Raw genomic sequence first — 23,405 nt, 5'->3', positions numbered from 1 at the left:
AATACTAAGAGGGCATTTGATAGCTGGTTTAATTTGAAGGTGAGTTAGACTAAACCTGCATAAATAATATCGCGTTTGGTAGCTGGTTACGAAGTAAGTTATTCATATAAAATTAATACTGTGTTTGATTTATAATTTAGAAACCTGCATAACAAATACATATATAAGTTTATGCACGATAAAAGATGGAATAACTAATACCTGAATTGACTAATTTCAGTATAAAGTAATATATAAATTTCCTCATAACTAATCATTGTATTACTAGTACTTACATAACTCTAACCAGCTGCCTTTGGTAGCTGGTTACGAAGTAAGTTATTCATATAAAATTAATACTGTGTTTGATTTATAATTTAGAAACCTGCATAACAAATACATATATAAGTTTATGCACAATAAAAGATGGAATAACTAATACCTGAATTGACTAATTTCAGCATAAAGTAATATATAAATTCCCTCATAACTAATCATTATATTACTAATACTTACATAACTCTAACCAGCTGCCAAACGGCCCTTAAATTCATCACAACTTTGCTTTTAGTGATTTAGAGAGAAGTCTGAATACGACATGTATTTTGGAAGCATCGAATTTATGGCGAGGAATAGTGATAGCGTGGGTCACTTCACCTATGTTTCTACTTTTCTTCTCTCATTCTTTTTGGTTATATTAAGCCAAAGGGTGAACTGAAGAAGAAGAAAAAAAAAAAAAAAAAAAAGGTTGAAGTGAAATGGGCACCCAAACAGAAGTTGAAGAGAACCCAAGAAAGGGTGGTCTTAGAACTATGCCTTTCATCATTGGTACTACTTCTCTTTCATTTTTTGCTCTTTTATTTTCTTTAAATTGTTTGCATGCATTACTAATTATTTTATTTTCTTTAAATTGTTTGCATGCATTACTAATTTTTTTTTTTTAAAAAAAAATTGTTTTTTCTTCCAGTGAATGAATCATTTGAGAGGGTGGCAAGTTATGGTTTACAACCAAACATGATAATCTACTTGATGACATTTTATCATATGAGTGCTGCCACAGGAGCTATCATTGTTGGAATATGGTCTGCAGTTTCAAATGGGTTGGCCATTGTTGGGGCCTTTGTTTCTGATTCTTACTTGGGAAGGTTTAGGGCTGTTGCCTTTGGATCCATCTCCACCCTTATTGTGAGTTGCATCCCCAATCTTGCAACTCTTTTAAAGTACTTTCTGAGCAATTTATATTTTTTTAAAAAGGGCAGCGCAGTGCACTTAGCTCTTGCTATGCGTGGGTCCGAGGAAAGGCTGGACCACAAGGATCTATCGTACTTAGCCTTAACTAGAATTTCTGCAAGAGGCTGTTTTCACGGCTCGAACACGTGACCTCCTACTCACAGGAGCACAACTTTACCAGTTAGGCCAGGCTCCCCTTCAACAATTTATATTTTAACGTGACAAAAAATAGTTTTGTGACTTATGTTAGAGTGGGTTAAAAAAAAAAAATAGTTTGATGACTTTAGTGAGTAAAGCTCAGTGACCATATGAGAAATTAACATGTGCGTTAAGATCACGTGATTGCATGGTACTGGAAATCTGTAAGGTAAACGAATTAGCATCTTCTTAGGTGAAAGTGATGAATTCATGCCTTAAGAGATATTCAGAGTGAGGCCCTGTCTTCTCTTATTAAATTCTTTGTGAATGTCAAATGTTGATAGTTCGAGAATCGAGAATTTGTCATAAGAGTTAGCATCTTGAGTGTAGGTAAAATCAAAATGAAACTATGCACAAGTCAAAGAGTCAGAAAAATAACTTTTCCCCCCCTTAGATGCCCAGTCTAACAGCTGCAAGAGTACATACCATCGGGAGTTCTTTGCAAGTAGTAACCAATTCATTGCTTACTGTTTTCTTCAAATTATCAGCTTCTTGATTTAGTGTTCTTGACATAGTTCAAAACATGAAACCTTATTTTAAGCATAAAACTTCTGAAATAGTCGAAGTTAGTTGAAATCTGCAGTTTGTTGCGTAGATAATGATCAAACACTTACCAAAATGATGTTAATAGTAATGAGACAGAGGATTATATGGAGCATACTCATGATTTGACTCTAAAGGGGAAAGCGGTGAAGTTTAATTGGTGTTAAAGATTCTGTTTTAAAGGAGCATGGTTGGGTGTTCAAGTTTGTTATGCTAGTAATCCCATCATACCATTCGAAGGAGACTTTGCAGACAGAGGCGGACCCAGGATTTTAAGACAGCGGGGGCACCATTATCTTCATACACGGCGACAAAATTTTTAATGACGACTGAGGGATAATACCGTGTCGGACCGGTCACTAATGGCGTAACAGTGGCGAAAATACAAGTATATAGGCGAAAAAAATTGTGTTTGAGCCAAGATTTGATCTCGAGTGGTGTCAATACTTTGCTCCACCCATCTAGCAGAAAGTTTGTCATTGTAGGAGAAACAAATATCTCAGTCCAGTTTCTTCTCTTTGCTAAACTAAATCTGCATTGGTATAATCATTCAGTTAGCATTCAAGGTAATGTGATTTGCTTCTAAGTTCATCTCTTCAACATTCTAATGCATTGTATCCTTAGCTTTCTGCTGTGAGTAACTGCTGCTTGAGTTCTCATAAAACTCAATTACCTTGGTGCTTGACTAATAAAAGGGAAGATAATGTTAAAGATAATTGAGTTTTAACATTCTTCTGCAACAGGGAATGATTATTCTTTGGCTCACTGCCATGATTCCACAACTCAAATCTTCACTTTGCTCTCAGTTCCAACATGCTTGTAATGGAACGACAGCACTCCAGCTTGCTGTTCTTTTTTCATCTTTTGGATTTATGTCCCTTGGAACTGGTTTTGTTAGACCTTGTTCTATAATATTTGGTGCCGATCAATTGGACAAAAAAGAGAACCCTGAGAACCAGAGGCTTATTGATAGCTATTTCAACTGGTACTATGCTAGCACAGGGATTTCAACCATTCTTGCAGTCAGCATAATCGTTTATATACAAGATCGTTATGGTTGGCAAGTTGGATTTGGTATCCCTGTTATCCTCATGTTTCTGTCTGTCTCAATGCTCCTAATGGGGTCTCCTCTTTATACCAAAGTGAAAGCTAAAGAAAGCTTGTTCCTAGGATTGCTTCAAGTAGTTGTAGCAGCTTTTAGGAAAAGAAAGACCAATCTTCCATCAACTGATTGTGATAACTATTATCATTGGCCACTCGAATCAGAGCTCTTGGCACCATCGAATGACTTCAGGTCAGTGCCTCCATCTTTTCTTCAATGGCACTGAGATTGTCAATATGACATGCACTTTGATTAAAACAATCTGATATGATTTGAAAGTTTATGATCTGTTAATCACAGAACTGTAGCTACAATTTCTTGTCGCTACTCTTTCACCTTTTCCAGTGCTATATAATATATTGCAGTTCATTAGCGTAAGATATTACTATACGTTACAGGTGCCTAAACAGAGCTTGTGTGATTCAAGATCCTCAAAGAGATTTGAATCCTGATGGATCAGCTTCAAATCCGTGGAATCTCTGCAGTTTGGGACAAGTTGAATCACTGAAGGCTCTTTTTAGAGTACTTCCCATGTGGTCCACCGGTTTTATGATCTTTGTGGCCATGAATCAGTTCTCATTTTCTGTACTTCAAACAAGGACGATGGATAGACATATCTTCCCTCAACTCAAAGTACCAGCAGCATCGTTCAGTGTGTTCCTGGTTATTGCTTTAACAGTCTGGATTATCTTCTACGATCGTCTTTTGGTCCCTTTGCTATCAAAATATACTGGACAGCCAAGAGGGCTAACTCCTGTAATCCGAATGGGGATTGGCCTAATAGTCTCCTGTATGTCTATGGCATTGTCAGCAATAACAGAAAGCATAAGACGACAAAGGGCAATAGAGGAAGGGCATGAGGATGATCCAAGTGCTTTAGTGAACATGTCTGCTATGTGGTTTGTGCCACAGTATGCGTTACTCGGAGTGGCTGAGGCTGCCCATGTAGTTGGACAAATTGAGTTTTTCTACTCTCTTTTACCCAAAAGCATGTCCAGCATCGCATCAGCTATGTACACTCTTGGGAATGCTGTGTCAGGTTTGATTGGAAGTGTTCTGGTGAGGGGGGTGGATTGGCTTTCATCAACTGGAGGTAAAATGAGCTGGCTTTCGAGCAATATTAATCGGGGTCACCTGGATTTCTATTTCTGGTTACTTACTTTTTTGAGTTTGCTCAACTTCTTCTATTTTCTGGTCGTCTGTCGGTTTTATGAAAATGATGGGAGCAGTAGGTTATCTCTTGAGGCAGCAGAGAAACAATGTGATTACAGGCTTTTACCTGAATCTTGATGATATGTTGCACTGTATTGCTGAATAATATACTACTATGTTAGCTAATTAGGTGTTTGTATATGTTTAGACCTCTACATTTCTTAATGTGTTTTATGAATTTTCGCTGACAGAAATGTGAACATATGTTTTGGATTCCTTAGTTTTAACACATTGTTTTTGCCAATTGGAGGCTGGAGGAAATGGTATCAGTGTGAAGTAAGTTGCCTCTTTATCCTTCAAATTCTTAAAGATATAATTTGGGAACCCTTTTCTTCTAGAGTAACTTGAAAATGGTGATGAGAATGACAAAATAAAAACCTTATTAGAGTTATTTAATGAATCAAAAGTGCCATTAAAACAACAATAAAAAAGAATATGCCTGTATTATTTAGGGATGGTGACTCCTCTTACTTTATCCATTTTCCTGACAAATAGATGGATTCTTGCTCTTCTTTTTTTTCCTTCCCTTATACTCACCTTCTTTACTATTGTAAGGGTCTCCCCCTGTCCCCCAACTACGCTTTAAAGAAACTATTCCCCAAAAAAGAGTTGATGTCACATTTATCATGTCACACTTTATTTTTCAACTTCATTGACTCTCTCTCACACACATATATATATATAGTCCTACTTACACGCAATGGATTTTGTCCGACTCATTACAACTAGTCTAAATCTAAAAAAAATAAAAATAGAAATAACTTTATCTGAGGACTTGAAATCCGTGCAGATTTCTGATGCAAAACAAGTATAGTAATTCGAAATGCTTAATAAGGAGCAAAAAGTGTCGTGGGATATACAAACAAATCTATGAAGACGTGATAATTGCTTAACACAGTTTTAGTTGGAGACTTCTCATGAGAAGTTTCTTTTCCCAATTGTTGTTATTTGATGCATATGACTCATCTATTCAGTTGACTGAATCTCTATTGACATTCTATTAATAAGAGTAATATCTTTTTTTAATAGTTTAAGTTTCTTGGAAAACATACTTCTCTGTTATAATCATCATGCAATGCAGATTCTATTTAACACATTTTAAGTATCGGATTCAATCATCGCCACATTATTTATATAGTAGTTTCTATGCATTTTATAAATTTAATTGATTTAACTTATTAAATCAAGAATTTGATATAACGTTTGTGTTTTTCTATTAAATTAACATTTAATTACTATTTTAGTGTTCAAATGAGAAGAATGGATAAAGAATATAAGAGCCAAACATGTAATTTTATTCTTAATAGATCGACCCCAAAATTAGCATTTCTCTAAAATACCCAAAAGTTAGAGTGTTGTAGTTTGTCATAATATCCACATTTTAGCTCATACATGCACTCTGGGATTACACTGGATATGTTGATGTATGCACTTTGGAATAATGTTTTTACAACATAGAATTTTTTTTTTCAAACGGACTTCAACCATGCTGCTTATGAACGACTTTAATATATCTTTATATATTTTTTCACTATACCAAAAAAAGACGATTTGAAATTATGAACCCCTCCCAACACAATTTTAATATCTTTATATAGTTTGTTTTTTCACTATACCCGAACCAGAAAAAGATATGAACCCCTCCCCAAAAAATAGAGAAAAAAACTAAAAAAGTAAAGAAAGTGAACATAGAAAATGGATCAAAAGGTACAAAGAATGAAAGTAACTTAACCAGATGAAGACAAACATTAGCTTCTTCCCCAATACTCAGATTCAAACAAATTTTAACTCTCTTGGAGGCTTTACAAAAGACTAACTAATTTACAAAAATATAAAAATACACCCATTTTTTGACTTTCCACATATATCTTAGTTAATGATCACACACTGTCCATTTCTCAAAGCCAAATCTTAAAGACACACAAAACTCTCTTCACCACATCCCAACTTTCAGTTCAACCAAGCATTTTCATGGCTACTGCAATTTCTTTATCATTTTCTTTAGACCCTCAATCTTACCATCACCATTTTCACCATAATAATATGAACTTCAATTCACATAAAGTTTCAATCTTTACCCCAAAATATACATTCCCTTTTCTCATCTCATCAAAATCACCCACTTCCAATCTAATTATCCCACTTTCAACTTCCCAATCTTCATCTCAAACCCCACTTCAAACAGGTAGATTTCTCACAAACCAAGAACTTGAAAAGCTTCAATCTTTAGAGAAATATAGGTATTTTCAAGAACTGGAATCTGGTTCATTGTGGATTCGTTTGATGAAGGAAGAAGAAATGGATGTTACTGTTTGGTTATTAGCTGAGTCTTTTGCTGAGTCAATGTTGATGCCTAAAGGTTATGTGAAATTCTTGGCATATTTAGTGAAGCAATACATGATTGAGAGAAGAACAATGATGCCACATGCTGCAACACTTCTTGGATTCTATAAAGAAAATGGTGAAGATGTGGATTTGCAATTGGCTGGAACTGTTGAAGTGTGTTTTGATAAAAGGGGTGCTAATGCTAATCCTCCTACACCTACTCCACCCAAGAACTCTCCATATATTTGCAATATGACAGTAGATAAGCTGCTTAGGAGGTTTGGTTTCTAAATGTTTCTTTCTTAGTATACTTTGTTTCTTGTGTTAATTCTCAACTGATAAAATAGACCCCAATTGTTGTCCAGTTCTCTATACCAATCATCATATTGATGATGGAAAAATATAGTTAATCAAGTTGGTTGTAAAAGACAAGAGGTAAGGTATAAGGCCAAATCTGACTCTGGGGTACCTATTCAACTAACTAGTTGTGGTTGACTTGTTAGATATGTGTGTTTTTGTGTGTGTGTTCTTATATATGTATGTAATTAATTTGTAACTATATGCCGTAAGAGTGTAGAAGCAATTCAAGATTCGACTTGGATTCGCAAGAGATTTGCTCTTTTACTAAGCAAATGGAAGTGCTATTGGTGGAAGAACAAGTGGAGGAGAGGGGTAAAATGGGTTGGGGCGCTGAAGTGGCTTGCCAAGTGGCATCCACCTCATCAAAATGTCAATGACACGTAGGATTGGGTGTCCACCTTTGACAGCCTTAATGGGGGATAGGTTTTGAACCATTTAAAAAAAGGTGTGGGAGGGTGTGTGTGTGGGGGGGGGGGGGAGGGGGGAGGGGGGATTGTAATTTTTGTAGAAATAGTATAACGAAGAGTAAAATCGATCCTTTTCGTATAGTAGAGGGGCAAATTTGACCCTTTCCCTTCTCCGCCTGTATATATCTCCTGTCCAATGTTATTTTCTGTTTGAACTTTTAACATATACTTGGTAACTTATAAAAATACTTTGAGGTATAACTAAGTCTGAATAAATGGAAATGTATACTTATATAGGAAAAGTTGATGAATATAATGTCATTCTTATTGGAAGAGTAAATGGATGTTGGACTAGTATTGAGTTTTGGTGTTTGTTATTATCATTTTCCAGAAGGGGTATAGGTTGGCATCTGTTGAAAGCAAGCGAGGAACTAATTTCTCAAATGAGTTCTTCTAGAGAGGTTTACTTGCACTGTCGAATGATCGATACTGCTCCACTCAACATGTATAAAAAAGCAGGGTATACCATTGTTGAGACAGACAACCTTTTTATCTTGTTGACGTTGCAGCGACGCAAGCATTTGATGTGCAAAGTTCTTCCAGATTCAGAAAGCCCTTTTGAAGTTGATGAATGTACTTCTTCAGTGGATACACGTGTAAACATTGACAACTTTTGAGGTACATTATTTTCCATTGTCAAGCCTTTTTCATCTCTTTACATGAAATTTGTGTTCTTTGGGCTCTATCTGTAGTCTATCGTTCCGCTTTGTTTGTACATGTACATAATCAAACTTGATCTAGCTTTTTTGTTTTCCTTTTTATAAGCTGAATTGGAGCTGAAATTTAAATTAAACTTTACTATTGTATTCGTGATGAACTGATAACCATTACTTCTTAAACTTCCATAATCTTAAGCAAAAACGTGTCTGTTTGAACACCAGGGTGATAGTTGTCTTCAGATTTCTGCTTTGCTTGTCTATGTACATAATCAAACTTGATCTAACCTTCTGTTCTCCTTTTATAACCTGAATTGGAGCTGAAACTTAAATTAAACTTTACTATTGTATTTGTAATGAACCATTACTTACTAGTCTTCCATAATGCTAAGCAAAAATGTGTCTGTTTTCACACCAGGGTGATAGCTGTCTTCAGCTTTCTGCACATGTATTTCGTATTGTCAGAGATTAACTTTTCCGGGGAATATGTCAAACTTAAACATATCTGTTTTAAAAGCAAAGCAGAAGTGAAGGCTTAGTTTTCATTCTATGATGTGAGGACAAAACATTATGAAGGTTATACATAACAACTTAATTTAACAAGAAACTTGAGTAATTTTCTGATAAAATTCAGTTCAAGTGACCAGAAATTCTCACCATTGATTCTATTAATTGGAAAATAAATGCGTACATAATCAGATCTCTGCACTAATGTGTTTGAATAGAAGCAGGCTTGCCAGAAAATTAATAGAAGACATTCATGAAAATACTGTCTTCCTAATCTTTAATACCTCCTTGTTTTACTCAGACTTGTCCAGGCTATTATTAAATTATTAAGAAAACTTGACATCTTCTGATTGAACCTGGGTGTTCTTTTATTACTTTGACAACTTACAACATCCTACCATCCTCATTGCTCTTTCCAATGTACATTTGAAACTTTTAGCTGATACTGCAACTTCTGAATTGAAAGAATCCTTCTTGGCACATATTGATCAGATTTTGTGTCATCCATGTCAATCTCTGAAGGTCTCAGATCATTCTGAATGTATGCATAGTCATACTTAGCCCTTTCGTATTCGTGTGGAGGATCAGCTGAAGTTCTTTGATGCAGTCTACCATTGAGGGTCTTTCGCTACTGTCGGCCCTCACACAGCGAGATGCTAGGTTAGCAAACATGTTGATAGACTCCATTGTGTATGAACTCCTGCTAATCTCAGGGTCAATCACCTTACGCAGCTTCTTTTTATCATTCAATATATGCCTCACCTGCAGTATCCTCAAAGCAGTGGATTCACATAGTGAAAAATCTTCGAGCCACTTTTCAATTTTTTGAACAATTTTCCTATATGATGCTAGGATTATTGTTTTGGTCCTTACCTGTAGTACTAAATTCTGATCATTTGGTCCAAGTGTGAGGTCCACAGCCCTGCGTCCGGTTAAAAGCTCCAGCATAACAACACCAAATGCATAAACATCACTTTGTAGAGTGAGTTTTCCGGTCTGTCCGAAAATAGTATTAGGAAGGTCTTTCTGAAAGAAAGCTTAATGAGCCATAACTTTTTTTCTTTTTTTCTATCAATTGAATATTTATATCACAAGAACAAAGGATGAGCTAAGAAATTTCTGAGCCAAATAATTAGGACTGTATCAATTCATTATCTCCTCTTACTGTAGTATAGTTTCTTGATTTGGGGGTGAACATCTGTCTAAGAATGTCTTCATTAAAAGGTCGGCCTACTAAGCTCCCACTATGCGCAGGGTCCAAGGAAGGGCCGGACCACGAGGGTCTATTGTACGCTGCCTTACGCTGCATTTTTGCAAGGGTCTATAATAAGAATGTCTTCATTATAGTTAGATTTTGTTAATGGAGGAAAAATGCTTAATAGTTGATATGTCAATGTTAGATTGTTTGAAATGTTGACTAACTTAGATAAATGCAATTGCCTTCACTTTAAAGTTTAAATAAAATAAAAAGAAGGCATTCAAGTTGGATTTACTCAAGCTTGATCGCTAATCTTGCATTGCAGTTCTGTGGCCATTGGAATGGAACATACTTTGTTTAAAGTTCTCCTGGTGGATTCAGTTTTGATAAACATGAAATTCGCATCTTATAGGGATAGGATGGTTTGATTGAAGATCTTCTGTTCTCAACCTGAAACTGCTTTTTCTCTTTATGTAGCAGAGTGTCAAAACTATAATGGTCGGCTAAACATCGTTAGGAGCTTTATAATTTTAGATACAAGGAAACAACAAAACCACATTAAATTTTCTCCTTGAATAATGGAAAAAACATTCAGACAACTCTTTTGCATGCCACGTTTAATTCTTAGTGAAAGGAATCTAGAAGAACAAAGAGCACTATAGATATTTAAAGGGAAGATGGATTATGTATGTGATTTCCTGCTTAGCTTATTCTAATATACTCATTTTTTCGTAGCGTTTCTTAATGTGCTTAGCAGAAGTATTGTAAGTCAGCAGCCACTACCTAGTCAGAACTTGTGTTAGTGCTTTATTTTGTTTGTTTCCTCTTTCTCCTTTTTCTTTGCTCACAGAGAGAGCTTTGGGAGGGGAAATGTCAGAAAGCTAGACAGCACATTGTTGGTTTGTCGTAATGAAGAAAATGAATAGTACTAAATAACAATATGATATCCAACTTTATAGAAACTTCAGACTTAGTTTTGATATGCAAGCAACTTACCAGTGTGTATTCAGGATCAAAATAGCCAAAAGTACCAAGTACCCTTGATGTCACACATGATTGCTGGCCTTCTGGCATCAACTTTGCAAGACCAAAATCTGATATCTGTGCAGTGGATGAGTATTGATTATATATTAGTTCTATGAAGAGATCCCCTCCCATTAGAAATCAGAAGAAAATTAACATGGATGAAGTATTGGAGTACCTTTGCGTCATAATTAGTGTTCAAAAGAATATTGGTGGATTTGAAGTCCCTATGAATTATAGGAATTCCAACAGCTGAACTTGAATGGAGATATGCAAGTCCTGTTGCTGCCCCAAGAGCTACCTTTAGCCTTAAGGGCCAATCCATCTTCACTTCTGCAATCCCTGCAGTTTCATCGAGACATAGTTAACTATCCAAATTTATCCAAATATAAGTCTTGGAATAAAGGAAAGTTCGGCTTATTAACCAACCATTTAAATGATCTTGAAGGTTCCCCTTGTGCATATATTCATAAACTAGAAATCTGTGCTTCCCGTCTGCACAATAGCCTATTAGTGATACCAGATTTGGATGATCCAGCCTGCTCAAAATATCGACTTCCACACGAAACTCGCGCTCGCCTTCTGCCTCCTTGAATGAAGGTAGATCCATTTTCTTGATTGCGACAATCTTCCAACGGACAATACAATCAAATTTTATATTAGTTGATACATGAACTATGAAGAAAATAAACCACCAATGTGAAATTCTTTCTCCCTTAAATTGTTTGTCTTACCTCTCCAGACCGCAGTGTGCCCTTATAAACTCGACCGAATCCTCCTTTTCCTAGTAGATTTTCATCACTAAAAGAATTTGTTGCCTCCTCCATTTCTTTGAGTGTGAAAACTGATGATCCATGGCGTCTCTTTGCTGCAGGTGGTTTCTGGTCTTCGATTTGCCAATATTCCGCAGGTTTATATATCCCTGAAAACAATCATATTTTGGATTTTATTACATGCAGAAGCTATATGCAACTCTCTGAAGTAATATGATGCAGCACAGGCAATCACAATAGCATGAGAAGTATTGCTGCTATGTTAAGAAGAGGAAGCAAACATACACGGATTTAGCTGATCCTCGGACTTGCTTCTCCGACGTTTGTTCCACGCTGACACCAAACCAAAAGGCATGACTGTTCTTTCAATAGATTCAGATGCTTGCTTGTGGGTTCAATGATGTATTACATTTGATAAAACAGTAAAACATTAATATAGAAAAGTATACAATTTTCTAAGCTGTAGAGAAATTCGTGATAAAAATAAAAACAAACTCAGATACTACAGAATAGTAGGTGTTGAAACACAAAACCAGCTGAAGAAGGAGAAGGAGAAAATAGATATAGAAGTATATTGGAAGGACGAGATAGAGTTGTAGGAGAATCCTGTTGGAGTATGTATAAAGCAAATGAGAAGTTAGCTTATGACAAATACTTGACACTCTAAGCTCTGTTATCACACAACAACCTAAGGCTTCTCATTCTCACTTGAAGGGTAAGAAAAAGCAAGAGATGGGAAAAAAAGTTGCTTACCTTCAAATGAAGTAGGTGAGGGTATGCCTTGAAAATGATAGAGAAGCTGCAATTTAACATAACATTCTCTTTTTTCTTTATCATTTTCTGTTTGTATTGCAAAAGGCTCTTGTTGGGTGGTCATTTTCTTGTATTTCTATAATCTTTTTCCCTGAAAATTCTGGTTTCCCTGTTTCATTGATGTAACACTTCAATTTTGAGTGTTCATGAATCCATATTTTGTGTTGCTGGTAACTTGGTATGGTTTTCATTCTTATTTTTACGGCTGGTGAAACATTTGCTACTTTACTATATTTCCATTCTTTAGTGTTGGTCGTTCTGTGTATTTTTCAATTTCGTAGTCTTGGTGATTCTGTATTTTTGCATTGTCTACAAAAAGAATTATTAGTACTTTTCTATCCAAAGCATATTGTCACTTAATTCTCTAGGATAAAGAAATATTAATATTCATTGACTGTATGAAAGTATTACAAACTGAAAAGTTGCAACTTCGGAATGTTTGGTATGTTTTATTTCAGTTTTATGTATACTTAGAAAGGTAAAGGTTGTCTGAATTTTAAAATCCAAAACATTATTTCTAACTTTCATTTTTTCACAAAGATGTTGCGTATCTAAATGATACAACCAAAGCAGTCATAATTGTGAAAAGTTAAATACTTCCAATTCTTTTTTAGTACCCCTAATCATATTGCTCAAAATTTGTTGTATTGATAAAAGCGTGGACAATAAGTATGACAAAAGGAGAATCAACTTGGCAATCAACATTGCAGAAAGTTGTGTGGTAACAGATATTCCATTAGTTTAGGGCCAAAAATGTCAATATCTAATTTGTTGGGGCCATCATTTTGTTAAGAGGATAAATTAAGAGGGCCCTGATCTTGAAAATGAGGAACTCTACGAAAGATTGTTATGATAAATGCATAGCCTTAAAGAAACCTTAGAAAGGATAACATAAAGGGCTCTCATTTTGAGGTTGTGATTTTGAACTCTATTAAAGGTTTTGTTTAAGCTAAATGCATAATCTAACCTGGTATTAGAGCTGGTGCGACTTAGCAAGTATTATATAGTTAAAGTGTGTGTAAGCTGACTCGAACACCACCTTCATTAAAAAAAATCATAACCTTAAGAGACCTGTGATTGAAAGGTGAACTTCTTGTGTATTAAAGGAGTGGGACACATCTTTTATGGTCTTGCATGTGAGCTAAAAGGCAAGCCAAATCTCGTTTAATGAAAAGCAAAGTTAACAAATAATGATGACATGATACGAGAATAAAAAAACCTTAGAATCTCGGAGTACAAAATGAAGTACAGACTGTTGAAGCGATTGAGGGAAATGTTGGATTGATTTAATACCGAATCCCAGATCTCCATGGACGACTAATAGTAGGGGCTGTATTGCTAAAAAAGAAAGAGCTTTGTTCCGGATAGCAGACTGACCAATGGGAAACGAGACATCACCGTTTGCGGGAGCATTAGAGATCTATACGTTATCTACTGACTTAAGGAAGTTATTTGACCTTTTTCTTTCTTCTTTTTTACGTATTTTATGTCCAGGCAGACAAGTCAATATATTAGCTATGGTTTCAGACGAACTCAATAAATTTTGCTTAAATTATGTATCAGGAAATTCTTGGTGCTGGTTTCACTAATGAGTAAGTGTTAATTTGACATTGTCCTCTTCTTGTTTCCGTTTGTAGAAATTTAAAATCCCACAACAAGAAATACTAAAAATCTTGATATAGTGGTGTATAAAATGTCCATGTCGTGAAAGTAAAGGAAATGGGAGTGGGATTTTGTTTGGCTACACTTATTTCAGGGTGTTACTGAGTCATCTGTCAAAAACAGATGTAGCTGGAAACAATCTTTAGCCTAAAGTTAAATATTTCCAATGCCTTAACAATTTTCATGTAAAAATTTAATTTCTTATTTGACATATTAGGTTCTATTTGACTTTCTTGTAGGACTTGACTATCTATATTCCTATTTAAAATTAAATTATATTCATTATTGAAGTGTGAATATTGTAAATAATATCAATGAATTTTTACATGTGATATAAATCTTTTTTTTTTTTTTTTTTTTTTTTTACCATTCTTACCAAATTAAGGCATGCCTTGGACTTGGAGTTACCATATAAATGACTATTTTTGTTTAAAAATTTACAGTTTGCATAGAACTAACGCACAAGTGTACATGGGAAGACCTAACAAGGATTTTGTCACTAAATTCAAACTCATAATACTATGACTCAAATTGTAATCACTTAGGTATCATAATGATGCAAATATGTAAAGCACATCAACAAAAGGAAGATGCAAAGAAGGAACTCTAAGAAGCATATCTCCTTAAATTTGAGCTTCAACCTAGGCTTAAAGAAAGGGACTGCATTCCATAGGTCGGTAGATCAACAACAATTATAATGACAATACGTTACTTAACAACCCTATCTTCTATAAACCAAATCATGAAATCAAAAGTAAATTTGCAATTACTCCACATTATAACATATTTAACAAGATTTGAGAAAGAGATGATGCTTGTTTCATGTGTCATCTCCCTCAAGAACCAGAAAACAACCATCAACACTCATCGAAGACACCATGGAGAAAAAAAACTATATCTCAAAATGTAGAAAAATGATTTCAATGGAAATACTATTCAGTAACAAACAAATGCATGGTTTGCCATAGGCATTGGTGTAGCTTTTACAAGTTAATTACCAAAAGAAATGAAAAATTGATCTTTGATTTAACGAGGTGCCTTCTTCTTCCCTGCAATTGCAACTTTCTTGCCCTTCAAAGTACGGCAATTGTTCTTTGTTCGTTGTCCTCTGCATGGCAATCCTTGGATGTGCCTTACTCCTCTGTAGCACTGAATTTCTTTCAATCTCCTAATGGCAAGAGCGTTGAATCTCCTCTGAAGCCAACACCATAAGTATACAATCATTTTCCCATTTCAATCAGGAAGCATTAAAAAACCAACTATATACAGTACATAAGAATCTCAGTGGACGTTGTCAATTGCTAAAAATAAGCAATCGATTTCTTTCTGTGCGCGCAAATATTTCCAAAAGAACGGTTTTTGTATGAGAGTTATTTTAAATAGGGGTACGGTGGTGGCTATAGAGGCCATTATCCTACATATCCGAAGTACATTTGTCAAATACATAGTACATTTACATAAAGACACCAAAATGATATCACGCAAAGTACGTCACTAACTTCATTTGTAAAATTCCAACCATAGAAGACGGGAAAGAATACACAAATATACAAGGATAAGAAGGTTTCACAATTTGAAACACAATAAATATCTGAAAAAGGACAGGCGAGGGTGAAAGAGAACATTTGCATTCCCACCAAACAATTTTACTTACACGACTATCCTTCCGCTAGTATTTTTTTAAGCAAAATAAGTATAACAAGAATACAGAAACCGAAATTGTAGCTCCTCAAGAACACCTTTTTGAACGGATCCTTTAGGAAGGCAGTCACTACTACAAAGTAACATCTCTACTAATAGAAAACTAAGCATTAAAATTCGCCTTAGACAAACACCATTTCATAGATTTCCACCATTTCATAGTTTTAGCTCTTATCCTTCCACTGAATAAAGGGAGGCATTCCTAAATCAGTTAACCTTAAAGCGTGCTAATCATAGCAGCAAACCGCCAGAGGAAAAGCCAGAGCAATTGGATAATAAGAAAGCAAGTCACCTGTTATCCATTCTTTGCTATATTTTGTAATCAATTTTTATTTATTAGCGCCTTTACAAAGAAGTATATGGCCACGTTATCTGATTGAAGTTACAAATAATGATGATTGAGTTGACCCATCCTCTAAGTGAGTCCATGCAAGCTAGACAGTTCCCTCCAATGCTACTTTATGTTCTTTTTTCTTTTTCTGTGGATAAGTAGTAGACACTTCTCAACAAAATGTTGGTTTGAGGAAAAATATGTTAAACTAGGTTCTACAGCTCCTATATACAAGTTACATTTCTAAAATTTGGGCTTCAAAAAATGTATAGGGACTTATTGTCCCCTTGAAGCAATGTTCTAACTCCTTGAAAAGTTGACCAAACTATTAGGTACAAGGTATCAAGAAAATGTACTCCAATTAAAAGCAAGATGACTAATATAAGACTTGGTCTGATGAAAATAATTTTAAGATATCGTTTTCAGCTCCAATATATGCTACTTTTCATGAAAAAATTGGACCAAACGGTTTTGTTCAAGCTACCCCTCAAGTGAAACTTTTTTTTTTTTTTCTGTTCAATTCCCATCTTGAGACAAATCAAATCCACTTACTTAAAGGCTAAAGCCCAAATGGTATAATGACAAGAAGCCAAAATATAAAGCACAAAGAGACTTCAATCCCACCAAGATAATATGAAACAGAGAACCCAAATCAAATTACCTAAGCATACAAGTTTCAATAAGCATATTCACATTGGCATGAAAACAAACAAACACAAAGAGTGTAAATTAAAGCAAGGAAACTCACGAGGTCTCCTTCAATCATGTACTTGGAGACTTCATCACGAAGAGTGATAAGCTCCTCTTCCGATAAGTCTTTCATGACTTTGTTCTCCATTTGAAGGTCTACCAAAATCTGCTTTGCGCTCGTGCGGCCAATCCCATGAATGTATTGCAGAGAAAACTCAACCCTTTTGTTGTTTGGAACCTCCACTCCTCCCACACGCACACACTTTATACTCAAACCTCCAATCTACACAAAAACTCATTTCAGTTCAAACTCAAAAAACAGTCAGAAAAATGGAAAATTCAGCAAACCCAATACTCCCTCCGTCAATTTTTACTTGTCCGTGTTTGACTTGGCACACCCCTTAAGGAGCAATAAATAAAATGATAATTTTACTATATCACCCCTAATCATACTATAAATCATCTAAATAATTGAAATCAATTGAATATACTTTAAAACCTGTGCAACCACTAACAAATCCTTGAAGTTTTCAACCCAATAATTAATAATAAAGGTAAAATATGTATAAAATGGTAAATTAGCTCTTGGTTTTCCAAACTTCACAAGTAAAAGTGGACATCTATTTTTAGTATACCGGACAAGTAAAAATGGACGGAGGGAGTACAATTCTAGCTCAAAAAGGTCAAAAATAGAAACCTAAGCAAGCCCAAATCAATTACAACTCAAGTCCTTTGAAAATTCAGCAAACCCAATTCAATTCCAGCTCAAAAGGTTTTAAAAAAATGGAAACTTTAGCAGAAACCCCATGTTTGGTTACTAAGAAAATTTCAAGAAAAGAAAAATGAATGAAGTTTACTTAAGGAAATAATGTAAGGAACAAAACCCATTTCAATTACAACTCCAAAAAGGTCAAAAAAATGGAAACTTTAGCAAAAAAATTCATCTTTGGCTACTGAGAAAATTTCAAGAAAAGAAAAGGGAATGAAGTAGGGGTGAAAAGAAACAAAACCCATTATAATTACAACTTCAAAAAGGTTAAAAAAAGTGGAAACTTTACCAAAAAAACCCAAGTTTAATTACTGGAAAATTACAAGAAAAAGAAAAGGGAGTAAAGTGTACCTTGGGAAAAGATGTGGGTAAAGAGAAGGAATTGTGCTTGGAGAAGGAAGAAGTGTTGGAGATAAGGGAAAGTGAAGGTAGTACAGGAGTTGCTAGTGTTTGTGCCATCCTTGAAATTGTTGAAGAAACGAAAGCAAAGTGAAGAAGATAGAGCCTTTCCCTGGCTTATTTCTTATCCCTTTGGGGAAACTGGATAGGGAATAGAGTTGTTCTTGTTTTCTACATGGTTTCCTAATGTGGAGCCCCGGTTTGGAAATATTTTCTTCAAAAAGAAAATAAATTTAATTTCACTAAAATGTCATAATTCCAACTTTACTCTTTTCTATTAATTTCATAATATAGAAATTTCTTCATTTCAATTCCAATATCCCTCTTTTTTATCGGGGAAATGATCTCTTGCAATCACTTACAAATTAAATAAAAGAAAATGATTTGAGATCTCTTATATGTAAAAATGAAGATCTCTTGAATTTTGGGGCAGCAACAAAGGTGAATGAATATTTCAATGAAGAGATTGAATTGAATTTTTCGATACTTTATTTTCTCTTTCCTCGGTTTGATTTTCAGAAACGACTTTTCATTTGAGTGCATTTGATATATGAAGAAATGTTTATTTAGGAAAAATATTTTATCATGTAAAATAATTTTTATTGGATTAGTTTTTGTTGTTTAGTTGAATATAAAAGTAAGTGAAACGTGATAATCGTACAATCATAGAATATAACCCTAATACTTTGGTAAATGATTTTAAGTATTAGAACTAGACAACAACATCCATGTATTAATTAAATTAAGTGACATGAATTAAGAGTTCGTGATATTTTGTAAAGGATAATAGCTTCTGTTAATTAACCACTGATAGAAATCAATTTCTCACTTTTTGGTGGCTTTTATTCTTTTAGGAGATAATTTCTTAGATGTATTGAAATAGGACCTTAGTAATACTCTTTCATTTTAAAAACATAGCAATTGTTCTTGACAAAACATATAAAACCGTCAAGAAATTCCATAACATTAGAAATTTTCTCTTCTCTTTCACCCAAAATCTAGCTGCTTCGTCTGTAGGCGGTAGCAGCTACCTGCCGACTGTCGTTGCTTAGCTAGGGAATAGCTTCACAAAAAATCAAATCTCTGTTCATCTTTATCTTGATTGGGATTTTTGTTTTTAATCCGACTTCTCTCGACTTTCATAACTTATTTTCTACATGTTCATGTATATCAGTATATGCAATTATATGTTAATGTATACATATGACATACAGTTATACACGTTGACATACACAAGATATACAAAACATATACATGGCATATAGTGATATACATAATTGTATGTTCGTTGTCTTTCGTGTGCATATCTTGTATGTGTATCAATATATAGGATATAGCAAACATACACCAATAATAACACCAAACATATCGTGAAATACAATACATGCATCAATTTCCACATTCAAACTACCACCACCACAAAGTTAGCATAACCACCACCCATGTCACTATAACAACGCAAAAATCATTTCCATTGCAAAACAAGAGAGAGAGAGAGAGAGAGAAGGAGAAGAAGAGAGTTTTGTCGGAGTTGGATCTATCCAGATTTGTTCAAATCTATTTCGCCCTAACAAGTTGATGGGCACGACAAAGGAAGGAGAGAGAGAGAGGAAGTGTATAGATGTGTTTCACGTCTACTCGCCTGTGATGTTTTGCCGACCCCCTATTTTCCTACACTATTTTCTTAAGTTGCAATTTTTTGAAAGTGTTATTATGTTGGTAATTAAGGTAAAGTGTCTTTAAAATAGGTAATTAGGGGTTCTTTTCTGTTTAAAGTGTAAAATCTCAATTTTTTTCTACCGCTAGAAACACCCAACTTTTCAATCATTGGCCCGACCAATTCAGTTTAAGTAACGCTTATTTAAGGGGGGGAGGGGAGGGGATGCTTCTTACTAGAAATATTTTCATTCACAGGACTTGAACCCGGGGCTCCATTCATGGATGAAGGAATCCTATACATTTTACCGGCTAGCGCATTAGAGGGCGGTACTTCAAACGATCATTGTGAGTTGTGACTTGTTAGCAATAGATCAAAAGAATAAAACTGATTTGCTTGATAAATCCTTTAATTAAATAAAAAAATAAAAAATAAAAAATAAAAAGGGTACACCTTCCAACTGCAAAATTCTACCGCATTTACTGGCAATAACTTGTAACTGCTTCTACGGCATCATTAACAGCAACCTGCCACCCATTGAAAATGGCCAACCCCTTTATATGATAAAGTTCCAACAAACATCCACCAAAATACACTAAGCGTAGAACAAATTCATCAGTTGCAGCCATCGAGGCTCCATAAAGTAACACCACCTTTGGTCATTTTTATTTGTCATTTGAAGTTTTGACATACCATAAGTGATATGTAACAAAATTTTAACAAAATTTATCTCACCTTTAAATGAGTAACTAATGGTTATATGCCTTCTTGAATAGTAAGAGTGCAATTGGAAGAAAGATTAATAACTTATTTGTTTTCTAGAGCCGCAATTATTTTGGTTCAACGTTTTTGGCTAAGGTGGTAAATAAATGACGGGACGAAATATAAAACAGAATGAAGGAAAAAAAAAAAAAAAAAAAAAAACCTTCATATCATGTATTGTATTCCACTTTTTCATAAGTAGGCACAAACAACAATCCATGTGAAAATGATTTTGATTAGTACATCTTCATCTTCAATGGAGAGACCATGTTTAATGCATTCACCAACTACCTCTTTCCAATTCACCGTAAATGCATTTAACATTCAACTATATTCGTATGTTTGTAATTAACCAAGTAGTAATGTGGACAACACAATACAGGTAGCAGAAGGTAGCTAGCTAGATTTAAATGAAAACAAGACAATGTTCACCGAGAGGTCACTTACTATATATATAACTGATTCTGAAAGTATTTTTACTCCATCACATCAAGCAATAGTCCTCTCAATTTCTTTGCAAATTAGTTAATTCCAGCTTGTTAAAAAGAATGGCATCAAACTTAGGAAAGATTGATGTTGAAATTGAGGTGAAAACTCCAGTAGACAAGTTCTGGAATAGCATTAGGGACTCCACTAATCTGTTCCCTAAGGCTTTTCCTGATCAATACAAGAGCATTGAAGTTGTTGAAGGTGATGGCAAGTCTGTTGGCTCTATTCGCTTGATCAAGTATGCTGAAGGTAAACAAAAAATAAGCTACTTCACAGATTGTTTCCGTGTATTTTAATATTTTGTAACATATAACTTACTTTATGATGGTTACATGTAGTGCTCAAATGGTCATTAGCAACGGAAAACTATTCCCCAGAGTCTAATTCGGTCACTAAAAGATACCGACAGAAAAAATCTGGTCGCCACCTGTCTATTGGCTCTGCCACTAAGTCAATAGCAATGAGGTTTAATAACTGGCCCTTGAAGGGTCTTAGCTACCAGCAGTATTATGGCCCCTAAAACAATTTTAGGACTACATTTCAGGTTTGGGACAATATTTTGGTGCCAATAGATTTTTCACATTTGTTTTACTCTAAAAAGTTGTTAAGGACAAAAGTTCTAGGTAGTCCTTAAATACTTTTAAGGACAGGAGCACAATTGATCCCTGAAGAGTTTAAGTTTTATACATTGACTATAGTATGAAATAATAACCCGGAAATAAAGGTTGTAACTTTATCTCACACAGTAAGTGAAATCCTTTCGAGATAGTAACTTTCATTCATGACTCCAGTGGCGTAGCCATATACTATTAGGGACAGTCGGTTATCCTTCTGATTGAAAAATACTTCTTCTACGTATATATTAAGTCTTAAACACCCAAACCAAGTTTCTGGCTTCGCCACCGCATAACTCCATATGGATTCCATCCTAGAATCATGAATTAAATTTGTCATGGAAAATAACTGATATGACATGTTAGCTCTGTTATTTTTTTCAGTTTTTAACTTTCGATATATATTTTTTTTTTTCACAGGGTCGCCATTGATCACATACGCAAAAGAGAAAATTGAGTCAGTTGATGATGGAAACAAAACATTGGAGTACTCTGTTATTGATGGTGAAACAATGAAATACTACAAGAGTTTCAAGGGGAGCCTCAATGTAACTCCAAAGGGAGATGGAAGTTTGGTGAAGTGGTGCTGTGAATTTGAAAAGGCAAGTGATGAAGTTCCTGAGCCACAAATCATCAAAGATTTTGCTGTGAAGAACTTCAAGGACCTTGATGCTTATCTCATAGGGGCATAATTAAGACCTGATGTGAGAGACATAATTATCAAATACTATATAGTTTACTAAATAAAACCAGGAATGTTCTCATCCAGCAGAAAGTCTAAGTAGTCTTTACTTTTCTAGTAAAAAAGTGTAACAAATCGAAATAAGTAAAAGCCAGCTATGGAAGTATGGTGCTAGTTATGGCATTATGTGTTTCATTTACCTGGATTTGGTTTCACATGGATACAGAATGATATTTCACATGCTAATCAAGTGGAGAATGCTTGGCGTTTTCGTATCTTTTTGTTGCCTCTGGGCATTTAGTTCGTCTACCAATAATTGGATAACACCTTATTACTATATAATATGTTATACTCTCTGCCAGCGGGTGCAATTAAGTACTCTAGCGCCGCTTGTCCGTTAAACTTATGACATCATTGATTTGCTTTCCGAGTTACTTATGGGGAAAGGGGTTCAATTGAATTTCCTTCGTTAAAAAGTTACACCTTATAAATAAGGTTAAAATAATCACTTTACATTGTTAAATCCCCTTGACATAAGAGAAGCTTCGAGTGTATTGTTAAAGGTTGCTTTTTGGTAAAAAAAGAAAAATCTCTTGTAGAATTTCTAACTCTGCTGCTACTTGCTTCTCAATGAAAGCGATTTCATAATCTCAAAATCCCTCTTGACGCCGATAATTATTTATGTTCACGGGTCGCTTAGGGGTCCAACTTCCTTCTCCCCCACCTTTTAGCCCTCTCGACCCATGAAAAGAAAGTATGAAATCAAAAAGAAAGGAGAGAAACTGCATCATCTTTTTTGAGAGAGGCCGCCTTCCGAATTATCAACTCGTTAGACGAAACTGCTGATTCATACAGCAAAAAGTTCACTCATCAATGTTATTCTGGAAATTAACATCTTATAAAAATACAGTACTTGATAATGATAATATTTGACAGGAAAAGGATCTCATTTTGCATAATATCCTATGTCTTTTGATGATAGCAAATGGCTATATCTAAAAGGAAGGTGACAATGCTTACCAATACTAACTGACTCTCAACTCTACACTATCAGCTAAGTGGATGTGATGTTGAACTTGCACCAAATTTCAACCAATAAAAAAATGTAGAATTATGATATACCTCAACAGTAGTGTTTTAGAACTGTCAATATTCATAATAGAACCTTTAAACCAATGCCTAGCACTGAAGTTCCGCGTAGAAACGACTAGAACAAGAGACGCCTCCAACTGCAAACACGAATGTAATTGAGAGTTTGCTCTG

General features: G+C 34.8%; 5 protein-coding genes across 6 annotated transcripts; 3 read left to right on the top strand and 2 right to left on the bottom strand.

The window, feature by feature from the left end:
- The first annotated feature begins 657 nt into the window (after nucleotides 1–657).
- Nucleotides 658–4,480, top strand: LOC132067381 (protein NRT1/ PTR FAMILY 1.2-like). Its single transcript, XM_059460587.1, has 4 exons — nucleotides 658–807; nucleotides 947–1,164; nucleotides 2,694–3,244; nucleotides 3,451–4,480. Exons 1-4 carry the CDS (start codon nucleotides 738–740, stop codon nucleotides 4,340–4,342), a joined length of 1,731 nt encoding a protein of 576 aa, XP_059316570.1. The 5' UTR covers nucleotides 658–737; the 3' UTR covers nucleotides 4,343–4,480.
- A 1,529-nt stretch (nucleotides 4,481–6,009) lies between these two features.
- LOC132067383 (GCN5-related N-acetyltransferase 5, chloroplastic) lies at nucleotides 6,010–12,503 on the top strand. Of its 2 annotated transcripts, none has more exons than XM_059460590.1 (3): nucleotides 6,010–6,867; nucleotides 7,748–8,051; nucleotides 10,212–10,458. In XM_059460590.1, the coding sequence occupies exons 1-2, from the start codon at nucleotides 6,236–6,238 to the stop codon at nucleotides 8,031–8,033; spliced, it is 918 nt and encodes a 305-aa protein (XP_059316573.1). In that variant the 5' UTR covers nucleotides 6,010–6,235; the 3' UTR covers nucleotides 8,034–8,051; nucleotides 10,212–10,458. The 2 variants fall into 2 exon arrangements, with proteins under 2 accessions (XP_059316573.1, XP_059316572.1); XM_059460589.1 differs by lacking the exon at nucleotides 10,212–10,458 and adding an exon at nucleotides 11,675–12,503 and having other exon boundaries at nucleotides 6,016–6,867; nucleotides 7,748–8,034.
- LOC132067382 (probable serine/threonine-protein kinase PBL28) lies at nucleotides 8,713–11,990 on the bottom strand. The gene is made up of 7 exons (XM_059460588.1): nucleotides 11,859–11,990; nucleotides 11,535–11,722; nucleotides 11,230–11,428; nucleotides 10,979–11,142; nucleotides 10,774–10,878; nucleotides 9,453–9,575; nucleotides 8,713–9,341 (listed from the first exon to the last, which is right to left on the bottom strand). Exons 1-7 carry the CDS (start codon nucleotides 11,926–11,928, stop codon nucleotides 9,105–9,107), a joined length of 1,086 nt encoding a protein of 361 aa, XP_059316571.1. The 5' UTR covers nucleotides 11,929–11,990; the 3' UTR covers nucleotides 8,713–9,104.
- Nucleotides 12,504–14,929: 2,426 nt separating the features above from the next.
- LOC132067380 (small ribosomal subunit protein uS13c) lies at nucleotides 14,930–18,089 on the bottom strand. Its single transcript, XM_059460586.1, has 3 exons — nucleotides 17,891–18,089; nucleotides 16,829–17,053; nucleotides 14,930–15,242 (listed from the first exon to the last, which is right to left on the bottom strand). The coding sequence occupies exons 1-3, from the start codon at nucleotides 17,996–17,998 to the stop codon at nucleotides 15,075–15,077; spliced, it is 501 nt and encodes a 166-aa protein (XP_059316569.1). The 5' UTR covers nucleotides 17,999–18,089; the 3' UTR covers nucleotides 14,930–15,074.
- A 2,738-nt stretch (nucleotides 18,090–20,827) lies between these two features.
- Nucleotides 20,828–22,341, top strand: LOC132067379 (MLP-like protein 423). The gene is made up of 2 exons (XM_059460585.1): nucleotides 20,828–21,095; nucleotides 21,881–22,341. The coding sequence occupies exons 1-2, from the start codon at nucleotides 20,906–20,908 to the stop codon at nucleotides 22,150–22,152; spliced, it is 462 nt and encodes a 153-aa protein (XP_059316568.1). The 5' UTR covers nucleotides 20,828–20,905; the 3' UTR covers nucleotides 22,153–22,341.
- Nucleotides 22,342–23,405: the final 1,064 nt, after the last annotated feature.

This window comes from Lycium ferocissimum, chromosome 8 (genome assembly GCF_029784015.1).
Source record: "Lycium ferocissimum isolate CSIRO_LF1 chromosome 8, AGI_CSIRO_Lferr_CH_V1, whole genome shotgun sequence".
Lineage (NCBI taxonomy): Eukaryota > Viridiplantae > Streptophyta > Magnoliopsida > Solanales > Solanaceae > Lycium > Lycium ferocissimum.
The sequence above is the reverse complement of the archived record's forward strand: the minus strand, read 5'-3'. Positions and strand labels throughout refer to the sequence as shown.